Source organism: Strix uralensis, chromosome 17 (assembly GCF_047716275.1).
Source record: "Strix uralensis isolate ZFMK-TIS-50842 chromosome 17, bStrUra1, whole genome shotgun sequence".
NCBI classification, from domain to species: domain Eukaryota; kingdom Metazoa; phylum Chordata; class Aves; order Strigiformes; family Strigidae; genus Strix; species Strix uralensis.
Genome location: NC_133988.1, coordinates 13,950,637 through 13,971,693, shown reverse-complemented (window position 1 = coordinate 13,971,693; position 21,057 = coordinate 13,950,637). Strand labels below are relative to the sequence as shown.

Here is a 21,057-nt window from a genome sequence, read left to right as displayed (position 1 = left end):
GAGTGGGCCTGCTCCAGATTTCTCACAGTCTAGACTCTATGTAGAGAGGAAACATGATGAGAAAAACATAACCAGGGCTGTGGACAAGGTAACGTTAACATCAGCCAGTTATTGTGCAATAAACGTCCATATCTGCTTCAGCAAGCCCGACCTGTTTAACCGCTGCTTGCTTCTCCGAATCCCGAGGGTTGATACGGCCTCTCCGTTCCCCTCAGTGCTGGCAGTGCCTCTGGCACGCGCCGCTCCTCCCAGCTAGTGGCTGTGGGATTTGGGATGCCCTCCCATGGCATTTATGCTGGCCTCGAACACACGACGGCTGCGATGGGGAGGCCAGCTCCTCGGTGGTTGTGGACCAGCAGCTGTGGAGCCAGTCAAAGAAAGAGATTGCGTTTCGGGCTGTGCTAAGCGGGACGTTTAGGACCGCCATGAGGGTACAGCCAGCACAGGGGCTGTGGCGGGCTTGTACACCCCAGTAGCCAACACCGCCATGGTCACCCACTGCCTCGGTGAAGCCACCCTTAGCCACCTCAAAGCAAAGAGGGGTGATGGCTCTTGAGCTTTTTCCCTCATGCCCACACGCCTTGACACTGAGGGGAAAAGCTGCTTGGCGGGGGGCATGGGGGTGAAAGAGGGACGAAAATCAGAACTGAGGGAAAAATCTGACAGAACTGAGGGAAAAATCAGACAGAAGTGAGGGAAAACTCGGACAGAAGTGAGAGAAATCAGCTGAGGGAAACCGCAGCTCCGCGATGGCGGGTGGGTGGGGGGGAGGCCCCTCTCCCGAAGGCCGGGGGGCACCGCCGTGTGCGGGGGTTGCCTCAGGTCTCCTCAGGGGGCGACGCCCGGGGAGGGGGGAAACAGCGATCGGGCGGCGCCAAATCCGCTCCCAGCCTGGGAAGTGCCTGAAAATGTGCGGCCGGGGCAGAGCTGGGGGGCCGGGGGAAGGGGAGGGCGCTCCCCGGCTCCCCTCCCACCCTCTCCGGATAAATGGGCCGCCGGGAGGCGGCGGGCGGGCGGACGGCGGCAGCTTGTGGAGGAGCTCGGCCCGCCCGGCCCCGTCCCGCCCAGCGCTCCCTGCCGGCGGGGCCGCCCGGGCTCCGCCGCACGGAAACGGCCGCGTCCCTCGCGGGGCTGGGGCGGGGGCGGATCGGGCCTTTCTTCCCTTCCCCCGGGGCCGCCTGACGGGCGGGGGGCGGCGGGGCGCGGGGGCCGGGTGGAGGGAAGGCGGCCGGGGTATCCCGGTCCGGCGGGTGCTGGCTCTGCCCCCCCGCCGCAGCAGGCTCAGCCCGGGCTCCGGCAGGCTGGTGGCTGCCATCGGGACTCAGGGGGGGGGCCCCGGGCTGCATTCCCCTTCCCTCCCTCCGCGGCGGGCGGTGCTGGAGGATTTTCTCCCGCTGCGGCCCCCTCGCTGCCCCCCAGACATGGTAGGTCACCTACAGCTGCAAGGGATGGACGAGAGCCTGAAGGAGAAGAGCCGGGAAGGCTTGCTGGACAGCCCGGACTCGGGGCTGCCCCCCAGCCCCAGCCCCCCTTTCTACTCGCTCTCGCCCGGTGAGGGCCGAGCTGGGGGCAGCGGTGGTGCGGACCCCCCGGCCCCGGGGCACCGGCGAGAGGCCAAGGACGGCAAAGTGGTAAGAGCCAAACCCTGGGCGCTGGGCTCTGTCCTCTCCGGGCCCCGGGGGGGGAGAAAGGCTGGCCGAGCCCCAGAGTGGGGGGCAGCGAGGAAAGGGCCTGCGCCCACTGACCGGGGCACCCCTGGGTACCCCAGCTGCTTCCCCCCCTCAGTGCCCGTCCACTGCGCTGGTGGACGAGGGCTCTCCCGGGCTGCGTGTGCCCCATCGCGGCTGCAGTCCGGCGTTGGCACCGCTGTGTGCCCGGGCAGGGCTTGGCCCAGTGCCGGCCGGGGGTTTTCTGATACGCTCGCAGGAGTGTTGGCAGCTTGGCTGGGTGAACTCTAATAACGGCGTGGGAGTGAAACCCAGGTCTGAAACGGGCTCCCCTGCCTACCTTGAGAACAGAAACGTGTAACTGCTTCTCAATGACACTGTCCTGCCTGGTAGATACAGGTTGGAGCTGCATCCATCTGGACCGAGGCAGGGGCGTCGGGCTCCCAGCCATCCTTACGCGCCGGCATCCCATATTTGTTTTGCCAGGAGCGTGGAGCCACGTTTGCTGGAGCCTTGGCTGAAAGAAAGACAAAACTGTCCGTTAACGCGAGGCAGGGTACGGATGTCTGTCCCGGGAGTTGGTATGGAGATAGGGTCTGGGGAAGGTTGTGTGCTGCTGCCCTGTGCTGGAGTGGGGTTTTGTGGCATGAGCCTGTGTGAAAGGTTTGTGCGCTGCATGGCTGAGCAGAGCAGGGTTCGTGGTTTGTAAGCTCAGACAGCTGGCGGTAGCACTGTAGATTTTGGTTAGCCTGACACCGTGCCAGCGAAGCGGTTGACTGTGGAGTGGGATTTGGGTAGATTTATTATAACTATTATTCTGCTTTATTCTGTTTATTTCTATCCCTTAGCTATAAAAACTGTTTTTAAAACACAAAGTTCAGAGCAAAAGCAATGGTGGTGGAGGTTTTTAAAGGATGATGAAAGTTCTTCCCCCAGGATCTTTCAAATTTTTTTTTAACATATATAAAAGACATTTGTAGGTGTATTCCACACCATTAATTGGCTTCTATACAGAATAAAAACTGCAGCACAAATCTTTCCATGGGAAAAATTTATCTACCTATGGATTAGTGACAATTCAAAGATTTCTCTCCAGTAGAGACATTTTGCAATGACTTTGGACACCCTCATTTACTTTCTCAAGTTCTAATGCTGTTTTAGCATATTATTGAAAACTGCCTTTTACTCCTGAACATGCCAAAACCTTCCCCATGAACAATGACTCCTTCTCACCAGACTATGGTGGGTAGGGTGTGAGGTGTTAATTATGAATATCAAATCTCAAACCCGCTAACACTGCAGTTCCAAATACGGAGCCTTACCTGCAGATGCCTGGGCACGTGTGCCATCTTGATGGGACTGTTTATGTACAAAGAGTTACCCACACGCCTCTGATTTGGCAGGATCAGGCTGTTGCTATGTATTTGTAAAATAAAATGTGGGAGGAAGATGAATGAAGGCTTGCTGGACCAGAAAACAGCTGGGGTGGAGGTGTCTGCAAAGCTCTGTAATGGGGATATGACAGCCTCCATTTAAGTAATATGACAGTTGGCCACTGCTCCTCCCAAGAAAGCCCTTAGATATTGAAGATGAAAGAGCATGAGAAAAAACTATTTCAGCTCTTGGGCTGTTTGGAGTGAGAGTTTTAATGCTTGACTCCTACAGAAGAAAAGTTATTCCTGTGATCTGTGTAAGGCAAAAATAAGTTTTCCAGTTATTTTTTTATTTTGATCATCTTACACATTTTAGAGGAACTCTCGCTGTAGATGTTTCCAAATTTTACATCACAGTCCAACAGCATGGGTAGCCCTGGGCTTCTGCTGCTAGGGTATGGGTTTCATACATAGTGGATATTTCCACGTCCTTTATAGGTACAGAAGGTTGCAGAGATCCTAACACTGAAAGCAATTTGACTGTATTATTTGGAGTGGTGCAGAACTGTGCTCTTTAACTCTGACTGTTTGGTACACTGCAAAATAATGAAGTAAATAGGATCTCCCACTCTTTTTTAACTGTACAGAGAGTTTCACTTCTCATTTACACCCTACAAATACTGTAAGTGCAGCTGTTATTAAGAAAGCAGGAAAAATATGGAGAGCATTGCTTGCTTCATACTTCTAAATTTCAGTGTCTAATTAGCTTTAATCTTGCCATTTAACAAGGACTTGTAGATCTATGAGCAATTACACAATCCATGAATGTGCTTCTGTTTACTACTCTGCTGTTCATCGGAGCATGCAGAATTGGCAAATCAATAATTGCAGCTATTTGCACACCAAGGCATACTTTTTTTAATCACCTGTTATATTAGTGTTTGTTTTGCTTATAAACGTGACAGAGCCAGGAATGCAGCCTGCACTCTTTGTGTTATAATACTATAAAACCGTATATAATTTCAGTCACTAACGGCCAGAATTCTAGTATGTACGGTTACAATAAATTGCTGTCAGGTGAAGAAAACAACATTCCAGATCTATGGGAAGTATTTCATACTATTCCTTGCTGCAGACCTATCAAAACCACCCGTCTGAACCCAGTTGCGTTCTTTTGGAGTCAGCTATTTTGCTCCAACTTCACAAATATGTGGAAGAATTTTTCTGCTTTAGGACAGCTCTTCTCGTACAGACTAAAATGAGATTGCATGCCCTTATTGAAGACTTTCTTGTGTGTAAAATCTGTGCTCTCTCTGCTTTGTGTTATTAACTGTGACTCTGAAAAAGTAAACTCTCTACTCTTTAATAAGCACAACTTTGTTTCAAAGACAATGCACCATTTATTCACATTTAACCAGCCAATTTGGCCACAGCTTTGGGATCCAAGAAAATATGAAAGGCAATTTAGGGCCAGAGTCATAAATACCACAAGTTCAACACCATTTAGGGACTTTTTTTTTTTTTCATTTTACTTGCAGTGCAGGAGAAATTGGCTTTTATTTCTTCAAATAAAGTCCATGTAGGAAATTTGTCAATTGTTTTGTGCTTAAGTGCAAATAGCCTAATGAAAATAGAAGGTGACTTTTGCCTAGTTCTGCCTTTTAAATCTGAAACGTGATTAAATTGATTCTTAGGACTTGGGTTACTGAATTCTCTAGGCTTTGCATGTAATGCTGGGCCAAAAGGAACATAAATACAATGAAATAAATTTCTAGTAATATGCACAAAGTAGCAGTTGCTGGAAGGGTGGGGAATGAAATGACATCAAAGTAGGCAGATCTGCTTAGAGTTTTCCCTGTTATTGTCCTGGGATGTAGTTTTAGGCTAGAAGAGCTGTTTTTGGGCTGTGCTGAAATAAGTGCTTTGCATTCAATAGCATAACTCCTAACAGGTATCGGGGGAGACCAGGATCACATTAATCTGCAGAACTGTCAGTTGTGCCTTCTTGAAGCAGCAGACTTCTTGTCCCTTCCCAACACTGTTGCCACTGCAACAAGTTCCTTTTTATTTGAAAGATTTAAGTATTTGTGCATTCAACCTGCCTCACTGAGCACTGACTTCTGTAGGACTGTATCCCAGTGGATCAGCTGTCAGATGAATGCCCCCGTGTAGGGAATTTCTACTTACATTTGGGAGCTGTGTTGGACAACAGTGTGGTGCCAGAATCAGTCTTGTGTGATGGGAGGAGACTCCAGTTTCATCTTGAGTGCAGAGGAGGAGGATACCTTGCCCCTTGGCACAGCCTTCGCAGGCATGGTCCCAACAGTGGGGTCCAGGTCAGCATGTGTGCCAACCCTGTTGCATTTATGGCTGATATTAAAAGCCAAACCAAACCCAAAACACCTTTTCCTGACATGCTGCATTTTGAAGAGCCCTTGTGCCACAGAGCCAGCATTTCATCCTACACTGAAAGCTCTCCAGGAAGGGGGACTGTCTTGTGAGGACTGAGTGGCGAAGATGGTCATCAGAGGGTTTCCAGGCAATACGTAACTCCCAGACTGCCACACCTACAGTGAAAGCACATGTGAGGGCAAGGCCCAGCACCCCCACCCTGAGCCAGCTTGCAGCCCGCACACGAAGCAGGTGACATGACTCTCCAAGCCCAGTGTGTCCCAGAAGCTCTGGGGGAAGCCCCAGGCTTGTTTGGGGAGCGAGGCACCCATCCGGCACAGCAGCTGGGCTTGCCTCGGGGGTTGGTGTTTGCAGCCCGGCATCCTGACCCACTTCTGACCCGCTCCCACAGGGCGGGATCCTGCAGGAATTTCCCCGGCGGGGGTTGGCGGTGGTTTTAGTTTCAGGCCTGCATCCGCCGCCTGGCAAAGGCGAACCCTGCCTGGCAGTCCCCTGTCCCTCAGCCCCGTCCAGTTCTGAACGCGCACCCGCTCCTCTTCCTCCTTGGTTCAACACCAGCAGCGAAGGAGGGGGAATAGCTCTGGGCCTCACCTAATCGGCAAACTGTGACAGATGTCCCTTCTGGGCAGATCAGGGAAACAGTCATAGGGGTCTCACCATCTACTCTGAAAAATGTGGTTGTATCTAGGGTAGTGTCTTCTAGCAGTTTAATTTCCATTGTGTCTCTGCGTAAGCTGTGGACAATAAGCAAAGCAGCACACATTTCCCCCTTGAAATAGAAGAGGGAGATAGGCAGGAAGGATGTAATTCTTTGAAATAATAAAGCCCTGCTTTCTACCTGAGGCCTGCATTTACTGTTATCACCTCCAAATATAATCTCATCCGGCTCTAGTATAAATTACTCGTAATGTGCAATACGTGAAGATATTGGGAAAATAAATGGTCTGTTAAACAAATACTGCTTATCAGCTAGAGCCGAGGATGTAGATGTGTTTCAAATAACTCAGCCAGATCTTTCATTATAGCTGTAAATAACAGCTGAGTAAAGTGACATTTTCATGGACCTGACATGTTACCATAGTGGGAAAATGTGGTGAGAGATTTGCTTATGCCCTAGCTAAGTTAGGAGCTGGGAATTTGGGAAGCTGTATCCTGTTTGTAGCCCTGATGCTTAGAAAACTGTTTCCCTTGACAGACCCTGGAGATCTAATGCCACATTTTAGTGCCTTCCATGTAATGACCATAGCAAAAGGAGTCAGTCAGTTCTGGTCCTTCTTGCTCTCTGGGGAAAAGGTTTTGGGGGGTTTATTTATTTCAAGTCACATTAATTTCCTTTCCTTTTTGTTGCTTTGCTGACTGGAATTTGGAAGCTAAAGAACAGTCAGTATATTTCAGGATGGTTTCATGGCACTTTTTTCCTCATCTTTACTATTTGACAACTCTGGTTCCATTCTTCTAAGTTACCCCAAATGGAAAGTATCTTAACAGAGCTCACTGAGTCTACATAATTATTAGGGGTAAAATAGCATTATTCTGTCCACTATATTATTTTTGCTGTTGTTCAGAACTCTGCGATCTAATACCCCCAGGAACCAGTCACTGAGATGGCACTCGTGGCAGGTACGAAGCAATGACACGGAGCTGAAGGACATGTGTCTGTCCTAAAGTGAGAGCCCCCCATAGTACTTATGCCACCATAAAGGAAATGCTATTGGTTAGCTGTAGATCAAATCCTGTTCAGCAACCAGTTTTATCTGTGTTTATCTATGTGCTACTTGAAAAAAGCAGAGTTTAGCTGCCCAGGCGGTTACATGCCTGAAAGGCATCGGAGTTAAGACAGAGGGAAAAATGCAGCCAAACAAGAAAGCACTTCAGCTTTTTAATAACACTGTAACTCTTTGCTGGTTGAAACAAATTATGTACTGGAAAGGAAATAAAAGTGATAGCACATTTACTAGTTAATTTTCACCTTGGCTCTGTTTTGAGGGCATAATATGTACGCATGGGGTTCACTTTTTGATCTCTCCAGTATCTTTTGCCTCTTCAACCTTCCTGGACTACCAGACTCCTCTACCTACATAAAGATTACAGGGTTGTGGTGGCTTTTGCAGAGCTGCCTGGGCTAAGTAGCAGCACAGTTCAATTACTGGGGACAGATTAATCAGGTCCGAGCTGTAGCCTTCCAGCACAGCAACCCTCGGGTTTGTTCTTTGGATAGACAGACCTCCACTGTGGATCATTTGTGGACAGCCTGGTCTAAAGACATGTGGGTTTCTCCTCTTCACCATCAGTGACCCCCAGTAGTTTGCAACAAGCTCTGCTCCCTGCCAGCCCATCTGTAGTGCAGGGCAATAAAGAAACTCACCTTATTTGTGAAGCATTCGGAGATTGTTGAGTGATTGCTAGAAATGAGCCAAGGATCATAGTTTTCTCAAGGGAGCTCAGCAGTCCAGTGTTCCTCTTCTTTCAACCATTCCTGTGCAGAAGGAAAAAAAAAAATGAGTCGATATTTGTTTATTTGACAGGCAGAATGTTTTTGGTTTGTTTTTACCTTAAAACAGATTGTAAGGAGCTGGTGTCAAACTCTTGCCAAAAAGCCAGCTTTTGACACGTGCCAAGCATATAACATTTCAGCCCCACAGACAAATCTTTTGGAAAGCTCATATCCCCTGTTCCTTGCTTCCCAACTCCAGGTGAGATGCAGGAGCAGGCATTTCAGAACATCACTGGAGGTGAAACAAAATGTCATCTGAAGCACCTTTCAGTTGCTGGCTGTGTAAAACCTGTGCTTACCTTTTAGTGACCCTTTCATTCTGTGCAAGCAATTCAGTTGCTTGTTTGGTGAGCAGACTGCAGGGTCTTACAGGTGATCTCTATTTTTAGACTGTGCTTTGTAAGTTATTTACATCTTCCATGTGCATTCTTTCGGATGACTTCAAGGTTTCTGACCTGCAGCAGCTCATGATACTACCTGTGAATTTGTAACGGTCTCTGATGGGTGGTGAAAGTTGCTGGCTTTGGCTTGCCAATGTCTGCGATTGCTTCAGCTTTCTAAATTAATCAAGCCAAGCCTGCAGTTCTCAAGTTGATGCTCATTTACAGCATATGAAATGCATTATGAAATGCCTTTTGACACCCTTCCCTGCCCAGAGCAAGGTAAACTATAGGGCACAGTGGAAATACTGTCATCACCACTCCGTCCAGAACTAACCTGGAGAAGACTTCTTCCTGCTCTCACCAAATTCCGTGGCAACTTTTTGACTCTGATTGATTGCAGTCATGCATGACAGAGCCTCCCTTTCTGCATGCAAACTGGTATTGTTTCTGCAGCATGTTCTTGTTTCCTGTTCCCTGCTGTGGGACTTGTGATTTCAACAGACAGTGTTTTCCTCAGTGCTCACACTCTGAGCAGCACCCCCAGCACACAGCAGGCTGTGAAGCCTGTTCCTCTACAAATGCTGGGGGCCAGATGCCCCAGCAGCGTTCCTGCTAAGCCACAGGAAGGACCTTACCTCCTGCATCCTTGTCTCTAGGGATGTTTAGAGCACACTTAGTGTCAGCATATGTTAGCAAGAAGTGTGAAGGTTTGTTTGCCTGGAAGCACTGAAATGGCTTCTTCAGAACTGCATTTTACAGATGCCCTTTGCAGAACTGTTAGATCTGGATTTCTCCTGCGTTAATCTAACAAAGAAGCTCATGGTTACCATGCGTGTGAATTTGTTGTTGGGCATTCTAGCAAGCCAGTCTGGATCTGAAAAGCAGCTTAATTCACAACTGTTCCATTTTACCCGATCTTCACTTGTCCCTGGCCAGTAGAAGAAGATACTCCCATAGGCTAAACTTGCAGTAAGGCAACATTGAGGTACCTGAGTGGCTCAGATCAGTGTTTCCCAACCTTTTTTCTGGTTATCTAAGTCTGCAGTCAGTTTTGGCAGCACGACCTGAAAACATCTGTTGTTTAGAAGCCCGGACAGAAGACAGTTCTGTTCTGCCTCTCCACTTTTGGGGTGATTGGTACCAGAGTGTGAAACTCTTTGGTGGCTGTGACTTACTTTACCTGTTATGGGAAACAGCAAACCACGAACTTGCTGGTTACACTCAAAGAGAACTATTGCCCCTCGCCAGCCAAGGTGAGCATCTCAGAGGCTCCCCAAAGGCAGCGCACAGAAGAGAGCAGGGTGCGCAGAGCACTCCAGATGCACTTTCTTAGGCTGTCAGATCACATGAAGGAGGGTAGATCTGGGCCTGGGCTTGGGTGGATGCCCTCTGAAAAAAATCTGGGTGATGCTGGAAGAGGCAGTGATAGTTCAAGGGCAGGGGCTTTCCCTTCAGAGCTTGTTGCAAACCTGCACCCTGGTCAGCAGCGTTGTCTTCAGTACGCGATATAAAAGCCCAAACCACTTATAAGTCAGCACTGTTTTGTGCTGAGAGTCGTGGTTCATGGTAAAAATAGGACATTCAAATCTTCCATACCTTTAGGTCTGCTCTTCATGTTACAGGACAAGGCCCAACTTTCTGCCCTGTGCAAATTCAGTGTTTCATCTGGGAAGCTGGAAACACCTTTTCCTGAGCTGAGCTTTTCAAAGGGAGGATCAGAGATGATAATTCTCTAACCTCATCTGCAAGCAGAGACCAGTTTGGGGCCTTTTGGACAAGACTTCTCCCTAAGTGGGCACAGTGTAAAAAGAGGGCAGGTTCTCAGCTGGAGTTTTGCCGATGTCAGGTATGGCCACAGGAGTATAAAGAGAAAGAGAACAGTCTCCTGAAGGAGGAACATGTATCCCCAGCCTTTCTTCCTTCACCAGTTAAAGCAATCTGCATCTCTTTGTATCCCCAAAAGGCCAGCCTGCCTGCTCTTTGCAGAGCCCATGAATGTATGTGCACATGATGTTTGACTCCTGCACCCAAATGAACCTCTCCTTATGTACAAGATATCTTTAGAAAGAGCTCTGGCCATGTGCAGACTGTTAAAAGCTGGAGATTTGCACCCTTGTGAACTAAGGCCTGTCTGATCTAAACAATTCACATTTCAGAAGCAAAGAGCTTTATTTATGACCAGAAAGGCTGCCCTTGCCCTCCCCTGTCAAGAGTGTTGAAACTAGTCCAGGAATGAACTTTGCCTTTTGGACAGTGTTTGGTAGTGAGGGTGAACATATCTTTTTTTTCTTTTCTTTTTTTCCCCCCATACCTATGCAAATACTGTTCTTTTTTTGACAATGGACCAGAAATAATCAAAAATAGAGGTTGGCCATTTTACTTTATAGTTCAACGCAGTAGTAAAGTGCAGGGATATTTCAGTATGGAAAGAGAAAACAGCTTTGTGGCTTTAGGACACAGAATTAAAGGGCTTGATGAATTCAGATGAAGCAATGACGTTTTTTGCCTTAGCCTAAGGCAGAAAGCCCAAGCCACTAGAGAAAACCAGACCTCAGCTAGTGGGAGCTGATGTTGTTGAGTGGACTCAACAGAGCTTTGCCGGTTAACACCAACTTGAGGGATAACCTGGTGAGCATTTGGGGACCTGCATGTTGTACAGGGTAGGGCACAAGCTGCAGTATGTCCTACCCAGCTCTGCCAGTAGGAACCAGGTCCCAGCTTTGCTGTTCCCTCCTGTACCATCCAGCCAGAAGATGCTGGGGAAGGTAGAGAGGATGACATGGGAAGAGCAAGCCAATACAAGAGCTGTATCCTCAGCTGTTGTCAGTGTATTCTGTGAGTTGTGAGATGATCTGACTGACTTACACTGATGAAACATAGCTGTGATTCTAGCACATACGGCCTGTGAGTGGTGGGAAGTGGAAAAACTCCATGAGCTTTTCAGCCATCTAGAGACCTTTCAACCCTGCACAGAGGCTGCCAGCCATCTCCTTTAAAGAGATCCTGTGTCCCTGTGTGTCATAAATTGCTGCTGACAGAAAAGTGGTGGCAGAGACCAAAACCTGCAATGACATTTTTCCAGGAGGGCAGGATTAGGCTTAATTAGCTGCTGGGCTTGGTCCAAACACCAGACACAGGATCCCTATATGTGGGAACTGATGTTTAAGAGCCCTTGGGTAGAAGTGGGATTACTCATTTTTGTTATGGGCAGAGGAGCCTAGGCTGGACTGTGACAATTTGTCAGAGTAAGTAACCTCAGGGTGTAATTAGTCTTAAAAATCCAGTTTTCGGTGTCATGAATTAGAGCAGCTCCGTTCATTATAAACTCATGGCTTGAAACTGTTTTCCTGCATTGCAGAGGCCGCAGTGTGCCCCACACTCAGTTGTGCATGGATAACTAGAATGTCCCTTGGAACATGACAACCATTTTTGGCACAGGGACTTCAGCAACAACAAGTCTACTATTTCCCCCGCTGGACCATTGCAAGGGATACCTTATTTTCACCTTATATGTATATAAAATATATATACATATCTCACTTAAGTAGACCTACATGCTTTAAGTCAGCAGATTTAGGCCCTACCTCTGTGTTCCATCAGAACACTTCTACATGTTGGTGCCCTTTGAGTCTTTGTAAGACTTGTTAATTCCTAACAGTGAAGGCAGCATCAGGACTAAAGAAAACCCCCAAACAATTGCAATTCCTGTGAGAAACAAGAAAGGAAGAAGGAAAGGAAGGGCTAAATTTCAACAAACTGCAGCATGGAGTGCCCAAGATGTGGGCAGAGTCACTTACCTGGGTGATGTGCTGGGCAGAGGGAGGTGGAGAGGAGCAGGGAGTGGTGGTGAGCGAAGGGCAGCCCGCTGCATCACATCAGCCCTGGGAGCTGGAAGTCTGTCTGTAAACTGATACAGCCATCAGAAGGTCAAGACATCTTAAATGCAAGGCCTGTACGAGGCTTCTCTGTGTGAGGAATGGGGGGTTAATGGTCCCGTTCTCTGCCAACCACCTTAAGGCTGGTTTTTGGCAATGTGACATTGGTCCTCCCCTTTGAGTTTTCTGCATGGAGAAGAGTGCTTTCCTTGGTGTGGCGAACATGCCGCTAACCTGGGACCCTGCTACAAACCTGGAAAAGATGGGGACTGCAAGGGAGAGCTGAATGATGCTGAGAGCGCGAGGCGAGCTTAGCTTACATGAAACAAAGCTGGTCCTGATGCTGCTGCAGTCACCTGCTCTGGGGCCAAAGAGCCTGTCACCTGCAGCGTCTCCCATGGGACTCTGAGGAGATGGAGTTCAGCAAGGTTGGAGGCATTCGTGTCTCCTGCCAATGCTGCCTGCTCAGCTCCCAGCCACAGCACACTGTGAACCGTGCCAACTTCGTCTGTTGTGTCCCAACACTTGCTGTGCTCTTCTTCCCTGCAGATGCCTTACCTGCTCCTGAATCCATCCGTGCCAGAGATGAGGCCCCGCATGTACCCTGTGTTTTTTGGAGAAAGCATTGAGGTCAGCCCTGAGCCCGTGCAGGAAATCAGGTACAGATGGGACCGGGTGGGTAGGTGGGGATTTCTGTCTTTTTCCTTCTGCAAAAAATTAAAATGTGTTTACAAATGAGAATCATGGTTATTTTGATGGGAAGGGAGGGACAGGTGGAAGAGTAATGCTTGAATTAAAGACACTGACAGCAGCAGAGGCAGAAGGGAGGAGGCAAGAACTGGAGGGAGGCTGTAAGAGAAGATGGCTTTCTTTCCAAGGCCAGCTCAAATTCAAGGCTGTGAGAGAAGTCTGTAGGCTTGATGGCCTCCACTGAGTAACCTGATGGTCTTTATCCTGTTCCCTGCTGACTTGTATCCTCAGAAGAAGCAACACCCTTATAATGGGCTCCTGTTTTTGTTAGCCCTTGCAGCAGAGAAACCAACAGGAGACCAGCCCACAGAGACAGAACGAGCTCCTCCTCGAGAGGAGGTGGCCTCTCAAGCCAGTGATGGAGGTGCTCTGACCTCTTGTGTGTCTGGTGCTGCGGCTGATGGATAAAAGTTGGTCTCTGCTCTTCTTTTGCTGGTGTGGAATGTACTCTGCAAACAGCATGGAGCAGTTACACACAGCTTGGGGCAGGGACGGTGGGAGGACTGTAAACCCAATTCCCACCCCCTTCAACCTATGCAAACGTCTCTCTGGAAATGTACCCCAGTAAATCTCCGAGGAACTGCCAGCGGGCATGTTTTTATGGTGATTACATCGGAGTCTTGTTTTATGTGTGCTGAATGAGTTGCTTACACCCTAGCTGTGCAAAACACATTACAGCAGCTCAGATTACATGCAGTGCACAATCAGTCAACCCCCCTCCCGGTGGAGGTAATGACAAGCACACACCCAGCTTTTAATCTTTTTTACGTGGAGCTGCACATTCCTTGGCTGCTGATTGCCAGGGGAGTGTTTGGGGAGTGGGGAAAACAAGTGAAAGTCCTGCTGCTTCCCGTGGCCAAGGATTCTAGGAAAAGCCCTTTACGTGGCCTGGTGTCCATATATCCCATCTGGATGCCTGCAGAAAACAGGCAGGGCAGTGACATCCCACGTTTTGTGGGTTTTTCATCTGACAGCTGTTAACATGGCCACTTCTTCTGAGACCAATGGCTTGGATATTGGACAGCCATAGCCTACAGCATCTCTTTACTTTTACCTGCTGTTTGACCATTGCTTGGATTTTCTGTAGGCCCCAACAAGCAACCTCACCCCTCATCTCCTAGCACTCTGATTTTAGGGCCTCTTCAGGCCTCTTTGTGCTCTGATAGCAAGGCAATCTGATGGCATGGCAAAACAAGACAAACACACAGCCTTGACAGCTCAACAAGTGTCCATGATACCATGCTTCTGCCATCTATGAAAACTTTATTTACAGCATTATTTTCCTGCCAAGCCAGAGCTTGCATGGACAGCAGGGCCTGTGAAAGCAGCAGCAGGCATGCCGTGTTGGGAATTAGGTTCTCCCTGACCCCAGTGTGACATCCCATGCCCATGGCCCACCAGCAGCATCTGTTCAGCCAGGTTAACAGGACAGTGACACCCCCCAGGGCTAGCACTAGCAGTAGGGAGTGTGGTGAGACCTACCGTGGGTCAATGATCAGGGGACCTTTGTTTCGTAGGGGCCCTCAGCATTTCAAGTTCATGCTGCATGACTGTGCTTGTCAAAAATGCTCAGGAAAAGGCTGGATCAAGAATTTTCCTGGAGTTTCAAGATTTTCCTGCACAGTCCATGGATGAATGTCCATCCTCAGCCTCTGACCTACCACAGCTGGGTTTCACCACCTCTTCATGTCCTTTGCTAACTGGGTGTTTGCCTCCAGTGTAGCTCTCAGGGCTGAGCTGAGGCCCCAGGAGGGCCCATGGAGGAAACCAGAAGAAGCAGTGGGTTGCCTGGAGCCTGTGCAATTCTGCCCTGGCATGACTAGACAGGCTTGGTCCTCTGTGCACATGCACTACAGAAACGCTGAGATGGATTCACAGCAAGGTGTGGTTCCACCAAGATTCACCAGCAGGAAGGAGTCCTCTTGGCCCTCCGCTTTGGCTTGTAGGCTTGGCAGCTGCCCCAGTGTCTGTGCAGTAAGAGGTCATAAACGTTGGCAGCTCCAAAGGCTTAGAGAAGAGTCCTGCCTATCTTCTCTCCTTTGCTGCCTGGGCTGTGTTCCTGATACCTTGCTGTCCTCTGTAGGTGCAATTCTGAGGTGAAGTACGACTCCGAGAAGCATTATCGGGATGACATCTTCTACGGCCCCATCCCCACCGTCACCACCTACAGCGAGACAGTCATTGCTGCTCCCAATTGCACCTGGCGGAACTACAAGTCCCAGCTGATCTTTGAGCCCCGTCAGAAGCCACTGAGGTTTCAGAGCACGACCATCATTTTTCCTAAGCATGCCAAGAACATTTACCGGACCACCCTCAACTACAGCTTGGGTTGTGCCAAGCGTTGGTTTGCTTCCAGCGTGCAGCTGGAACTCTGTGAGGAAACCAGCCCATGCGTCATCTACAGTGAGACCCTCTGATCTGCCCTGCCGCTGGCAACCTTGTGACCTCAAGGAGGCTGTGGCCTTTGCTGGGTCTCTGGCTGGGCCTTCATTGATGGCGACTGAATATTAATGGCTGGAGAATATGTCGTCTTGGGTGAGGCTGAACTGGCTGGGAGGAGGCTTGCAGGGCACGGGATGGTTTTGATCAGTGAGAGGCTGGCTTGTATTTTGCAACGTTCCTGACATTCATGATCTGGATTTTATTTTTGTTTTTTTCCAAGCATATCTATTTTTGACTTGTGTTTAGATGAAATCAAGATGACAAAGGACCCTATTACCCATAACAGAGCGCTGCATTGTGAGCTCTGTAGGTCTTGTCTAGAACGTAGGTGAGACTCACTGTAACCTTCAGAGTTCTTTTGATCTCTGCAAAAGGAAGATCAGCTGCAGAGTCAGCGCCCAGTCTGCCCAGCATACCTCAAGCCAGGTCCCTTAGAGATTAAATTCAGAGAAGGCAGTTATTTGTATCAATACATCACAGCTTGCTCCAGCAGCTCATCTGGGGGATGGCTGCAGTATTACACCACTGCAGTAACCTCAGGCCTTACTTACTGGAAGGAGTGGGGACTGTCACCAAGAAAAAGAGGAAGAAAACAGGTGTATGGTGCTCTTGCTAGCAGCTAGATGTTTATACCACAGCAAGGCACAGCACATCCAGGAGATGGGAGAAAGGCCTACCCTGACACACAGCCACCTCCTCTGTGAGCGCAGCCAAGAGTATGCAGGGGAGACTGAGGAAACTGAATAGCTGAAGGGCTGTTTTCTGAAAGTGTCCAAGTGAATCAGGAGCCCAGTGCCCTTTTTTCAAAAGTACTGTCAGTCCAAGTGTGCCATGCTCTTCATTGTCTTGAAAACCCAATTTACAGGGATCTTTATGCCCTTGCAACCCTTTTGAGTTTCAGGGTATGGCTGTATTGTAGAGAGGAGTGTAGAACAGGAAGATGCTATCTAGCTTCAAAGAAGCCAGTGCAGGGTTAACTCATGACCAGGGTTACTCACCCTCTCAATAGTTTCCATACCTGTGGCATGGACAGCTTTGCTGACTGTGGAGGAGCAGCCAAACTTTCTCAGTGTAGAGCTTGAAGTTTTGAAGAGCCCAAATCCATCCAGGTTTTCCTTAATCAGCCAGGCTGTAGCAATTTGGCAGGTACTTCTCAAACAGCAAGCTGTCTCTGCAAAAGGATCAAGAAACACTGAGAGCAGGAGTCACTACAGCCATCCTAAGGTAAACCATTACCCACTCGTGAATTGCATCTCCCAGTACCTCTTCACTTTGGGAGCTCGCTGAAAATCTGCAAGAGCCTGGATTCCCACAAACATAAAACCTTAAAAATGGCATGGAATTGTCTCCAAAAATCTTACCAAGAATTTTTGCATGCTGCTCAGAAGAGCCCAGACTGAGAAAATAACCACACAGCTCCAGAAATTAATTTCCAGCTTTCCTTCTTCTAAACTTTCCATTTTGTTCCTGACTTGCTGCGAGTCTGATCGAGTTATTTCAGAACATAACTGAGCAGCCAAGTCAGAAAACCTGTTAACGATGTCAACAAGACATAGCTGATTGCCCAGAACAGTTGACGCACAAGCCCACAGAGATTTAAAAAAATACATCTGAAAAACTTAAAATAATAAAATTAAGTAGTGACTTATAAAGATACTTTTTCCATCAGTTTCAAAAGGCAATTGGTAAATGTGACCAGAACTGTGACCTTTATGAAACAGAGTTCTCTTGTTTGAAATGAAGCACAATTTTTCCACTAGAGGTAAATATAAGGTCTTTGTATACAAACCTAAATCCTGACAGCTGAAGCATCATTAATACTGAAAGATGTGTGCTGTGGCAGTGGTGAACTCTGCCTCTCTGTTAGGGAGTTAGGACTCAGTAGGGAGAAATCTCTCAAAGGATTTCCAAGGCTTCCACCTACTGTTGAATTCTTTTCAGCAACACAGAAACAAAGATTATATTTGTTATTGATCAGATTTTTCTGTCACTGACTGTCAGCATCAAAACCTGGAAAAGCAATGTCTGCCTCCAAAAGGATTATTATATGCCTGAAGCAACCCTTCTCCCCAGAGCTCCAGCAAACTTGAGTGCTGCGGAGTCGGCTTAGGCAGCAGGGCAGTTGCAGCTAGGATGAATGTGGGCCCAGTGTGATGCAAGTTGGTGATGCACACACTTGCTAGCTCACCTTGAGGTTTGTCCTGTTTCTCCACGTGCTGGGCAGCGAGCCTTGTGAGCAGTGGAAATACCCATCTGCCTTCCTGGGTACGTCATGGAGGCTCTGGAGGGCTCTTTCCACACACCCATGGGAGTCTGTAGCAAAGGGGGTAGGTTTCCAAGCTGAGCAACAGTGTAATCCTGGTTCAAAAGCAGGGCCAATACTCAGAATCACAGAATCATCTAGGTTGGAAAGGACCTTGAAGATCATCTAGTCCAACTGTTTACCTAGCACTGACAGTTCCCAACTACACCAGATCCCCAAGCGCCATGTCAACCCGCCTCTTGAACACCTCCAGGGATGGGGACTCCACCACCTCCCTGGGCAGCCCATTCCAACGCCCAACAACCCATTCCGTAAAGAAATACTTCCTAATATCTAGTCTAAACCTTCCTTGGCGCAACTTGAGGCCATTACCTCTTGTCCTATCACTTATTACTTGGTTAAAGAGACTCATCCCCCCTCTCTGCACCCTCCTTTCAGGGAGTTGTAGAGGGCGATGAGCTCGTACCCAGGAGATCCCTGCATGGTGACAGATTAGATTGCAGGCACCTCCACTGAGCAAGCATGAAGACAGACTGACCTCCAAGCCGAAGGGATGCCAGAGACCCCCTATTCTGACCATACATCAGGCTTTTGTCCTCTTAACAGTTGGATTATTCCCCTGCTCCAAGCACAAAGCTGCAGTTTTTGATCACGCTGTTTTTTGAGCAGGACAGGTTTTCCACAGAAAATCTCTTTTATCGTGGCCAGCTGCAGGCTTTTGCCCCCTTTGTCCGCTGTTATTTCTGCTTCCTAAACATTGGCCGCAACAGAAGAAAAGAATTCAAAGAAAGCCAGAAAACTAGTGTGCAAATACAAATCCAGTGCAGAGATCTGAACCATGGCCTGGTCTTTCACCACGCAGGGACAGGGGCTGCGAAGGCAAAAAGTCTCACAGGTGGATGTGACCCCCAGGAGGGTGCAATAGAGGACTGCGTCCTTGGCACTGTAGGGTCCCCACACATCCAGGCCAGGCCTCTTTGAAGCTTCGTGCTTTGTTTTCTCTGCAAATAGACTAGAAATGACCTAACATGCTCCTGCTCCTTTGAGCTTAAGCAGCTTTTCTGGTTTTGCCATGTGAGGGAAAAAAAAAAGGCAGAGAGCAGCTTGGTTTTCTCGGCTGCTGAACACACTGAGCTGTGTAGCCATGGACAGACCGTGGTGGGCTACCACCCTGGACCACATCCAAGCTGTGACATTGCCAAGTGCCTGAGATCTGTGGAAATTTTTGAAAAATACCTTCTTATATGGTGTCTCCCATGGGCCCATCACAAGCTGCTTTTCTTCTCAGTGAAAGCTGGCATTGGAAAGGGACTTTGTTTTTCCTGAGGACAAGAAAACCACAGAGGGTCAGGTCTTCACCCTTGCCTGGGCACAGATCCCACCCTGCCCACCCACCCTCTGTCCCTATTGCTCCTATCTCTGTGGCTGGGTTAGGCAGTGGTAGAAGAGCCAAAGTTCATCTTGCTTAAGACTGGGAAAAGGGATGAGTTTTTTTGTTTTGCTTAAACACCAGAAACTGAATTTTGTGTGAATCGCTCTGAGCAGCCAAGAAGTGCCTTACCTGTAGTACGTTTGTACATCTAAAAGGAACAATTAGTCCCACTAGAGAGGGAGGTTTTTTCTTTTAAACGGAGCATTATTAATCTCAACCAACAGATCTTTGTTCATGTATATTTTCTCAAAGATACAAATGATAAATTCAGACTATGGAAATTCTGCTTAGAAAAGGTGAGTTTCCTTGAGCAGCTGGGACTGTGGCTACACAATTTCTCCCCAGGATCCTACTGTGCCTGTTGCCCACAGTCCTGTAAGCCTGATGGGTAAAGTCAGACTCTGCCTTTAGGAATTGTTTTCCATCAATAGTTATTTTTGAGATCAGAAACTTTCCCAGAAGGCATCTGTTTCTTTGGGGGAAAAGTTGTTTTTTTTTCAATATGGAAGGTCACTGTCTCAAAGGTGTGGGGTTTGCCCTTCATCCCCTTCATTCCTGTGATTGTTTTGCCCCTGAGTGCAAGAGAGCATGCTTGTGTCTGGTCTCTCTGCATCGCTGTCATTGCATTTGGGGCCAAAAAGAGGGAACCCTAAATAATATTGAACTTTCAGAATCTGCGGAGTACTTTGCACAAATCGCAGAGAAAAACTTTGACCAAAACAGTTTACTGCTTCTTTTGTATTTTTTTTTTTGTATTTTTTTTTGTCCTAAGACAGCTCTACTTTTCTCAATGTGAAATACAGACAGATTCGCACCCTAGGTGCATACTTTCTGGGAATGAGGACATGAGGTTTGGGTGTTGATAGCAGTGTTTGAGTGAGCTGCTGGTCAGAGAAGTGAATGCTATTTACTATTTATGATGAGTGTGTCTTAAAAAAAAAAAGGGAAAGGTCACTAGAAGGCTAATGAGCAAAAGACTTTGTAGACCAAACTGAAGACTAAAGGCTGAGTGAATCTGATCTAGAGGTGAATGGTTCTGTGTGTGAACACTGAGCTAGGATATTTAGCCATTGTAGTTTTAACCTCCCTTTTTTTCTGTAGGGAAGGGCATCCTTGCCTTCTTTAGAGCTGAAACAAAATCAGATCCATCTTCTGTCAGTCCTTCAGTCCCGCTGAAGTCTGTGAGCATCAGCATTCTCCAGGCTTGCAGGGGACTGTCTGTATCACATGCACAGAGCTGTGCCTCTGCAGAGATGGGGCAACACTTTCTAGGGAATGATGGATCTTGCTGTGGGATATTAAAATTTCTATTGGCAGATAAAGTCTGCTCGCTGAGGATCACCCCGTCACTCACAAATTGATCTGTCCTGAGCATCTCCCCTAAAGCTCTCCTATAACCATTGTATTTTATAAGTCTTGGGAGGCACTAATTCTTTTTCAGATACTGTGATGGCCATCGAAATGAGCAAAGTATCCTTGAATTGTGACCTGAAGGTGGGGTTGAAAGGTGTTTGAAGGTTAGAGAAGGAAGAAGAGAACATATAACTGATGGAAATGCATAAGGATGTGTCATATTTTTATTTTTGTAAGTCTGATTCTCTAAGTGCTTGTAAAGTACTTTACTGTTGTATATGTGGTGATGCAGTAGTTCACAATATCCTTTTATTTTTGTATATTCCCCCCTTCCACAATAATCCCTTTCTGTTCCACTCATAGAGAGTAATTTAAGAAGACAAAATTTATATATCGTAATAAAATGCTCAAACTATCACGCTGATGTATCTGGAGTTTCTTTCCTCTTCCTTATCCATTTACTTGGTGCTAATGTCCCAAACCAAGGGAATGTTTCTGGTGTGTCCCTCCCCTGCCCGTGATTTCAGCCCAGATCCCCATGGTTGGGAGCCTGTGGGCTCAGCCAGCCAGTGCTGTGATGTGTGAAACCTGCTCTGTCACATATGCCCAGGGA

General features: G+C 47.9%; 1 protein-coding gene across 1 annotated transcript; it reads left to right on the top strand.

The window, feature by feature from the left end:
• Positions 1-1,239: 1,239 nt before the first annotated feature.
• Positions 1,240-20,862, top strand: RFLNA (refilin A). Its single transcript, XM_074887494.1, has 3 exons — positions 1,240-1,631; positions 12,754-12,863; positions 15,038-20,862. The coding sequence occupies exons 1-3, from the start codon at positions 1,422-1,424 to the stop codon at positions 15,369-15,371; spliced, it is 654 nt and encodes a 217-aa protein (XP_074743595.1). The 5' UTR covers positions 1,240-1,421; the 3' UTR covers positions 15,372-20,862.
• Positions 20,863-21,057: the final 195 nt, after the last annotated feature.

Coding starts and splice junctions, on each gene's coding strand:
- RFLNA (XM_074887494.1), top strand. CDS start 1,422: ATGGTAGGTCACCTACAGCTGCAAGGGATGGACGAGAGCCTGAAGGAG. Junction 1,632..12,753: donor AGGCCAAGGACGGCAAAGTG/GTAAGAGCCAAA, acceptor TCTTCCCTGCAG/ATGCCTTACCTGCTCCTGAA. Junction 12,864..15,037: donor GAGCCCGTGCAGGAAATCAG/GTACAGATGGGA, acceptor TGTCCTCTGTAG/GTGCAATTCTGAGGTGAAGT.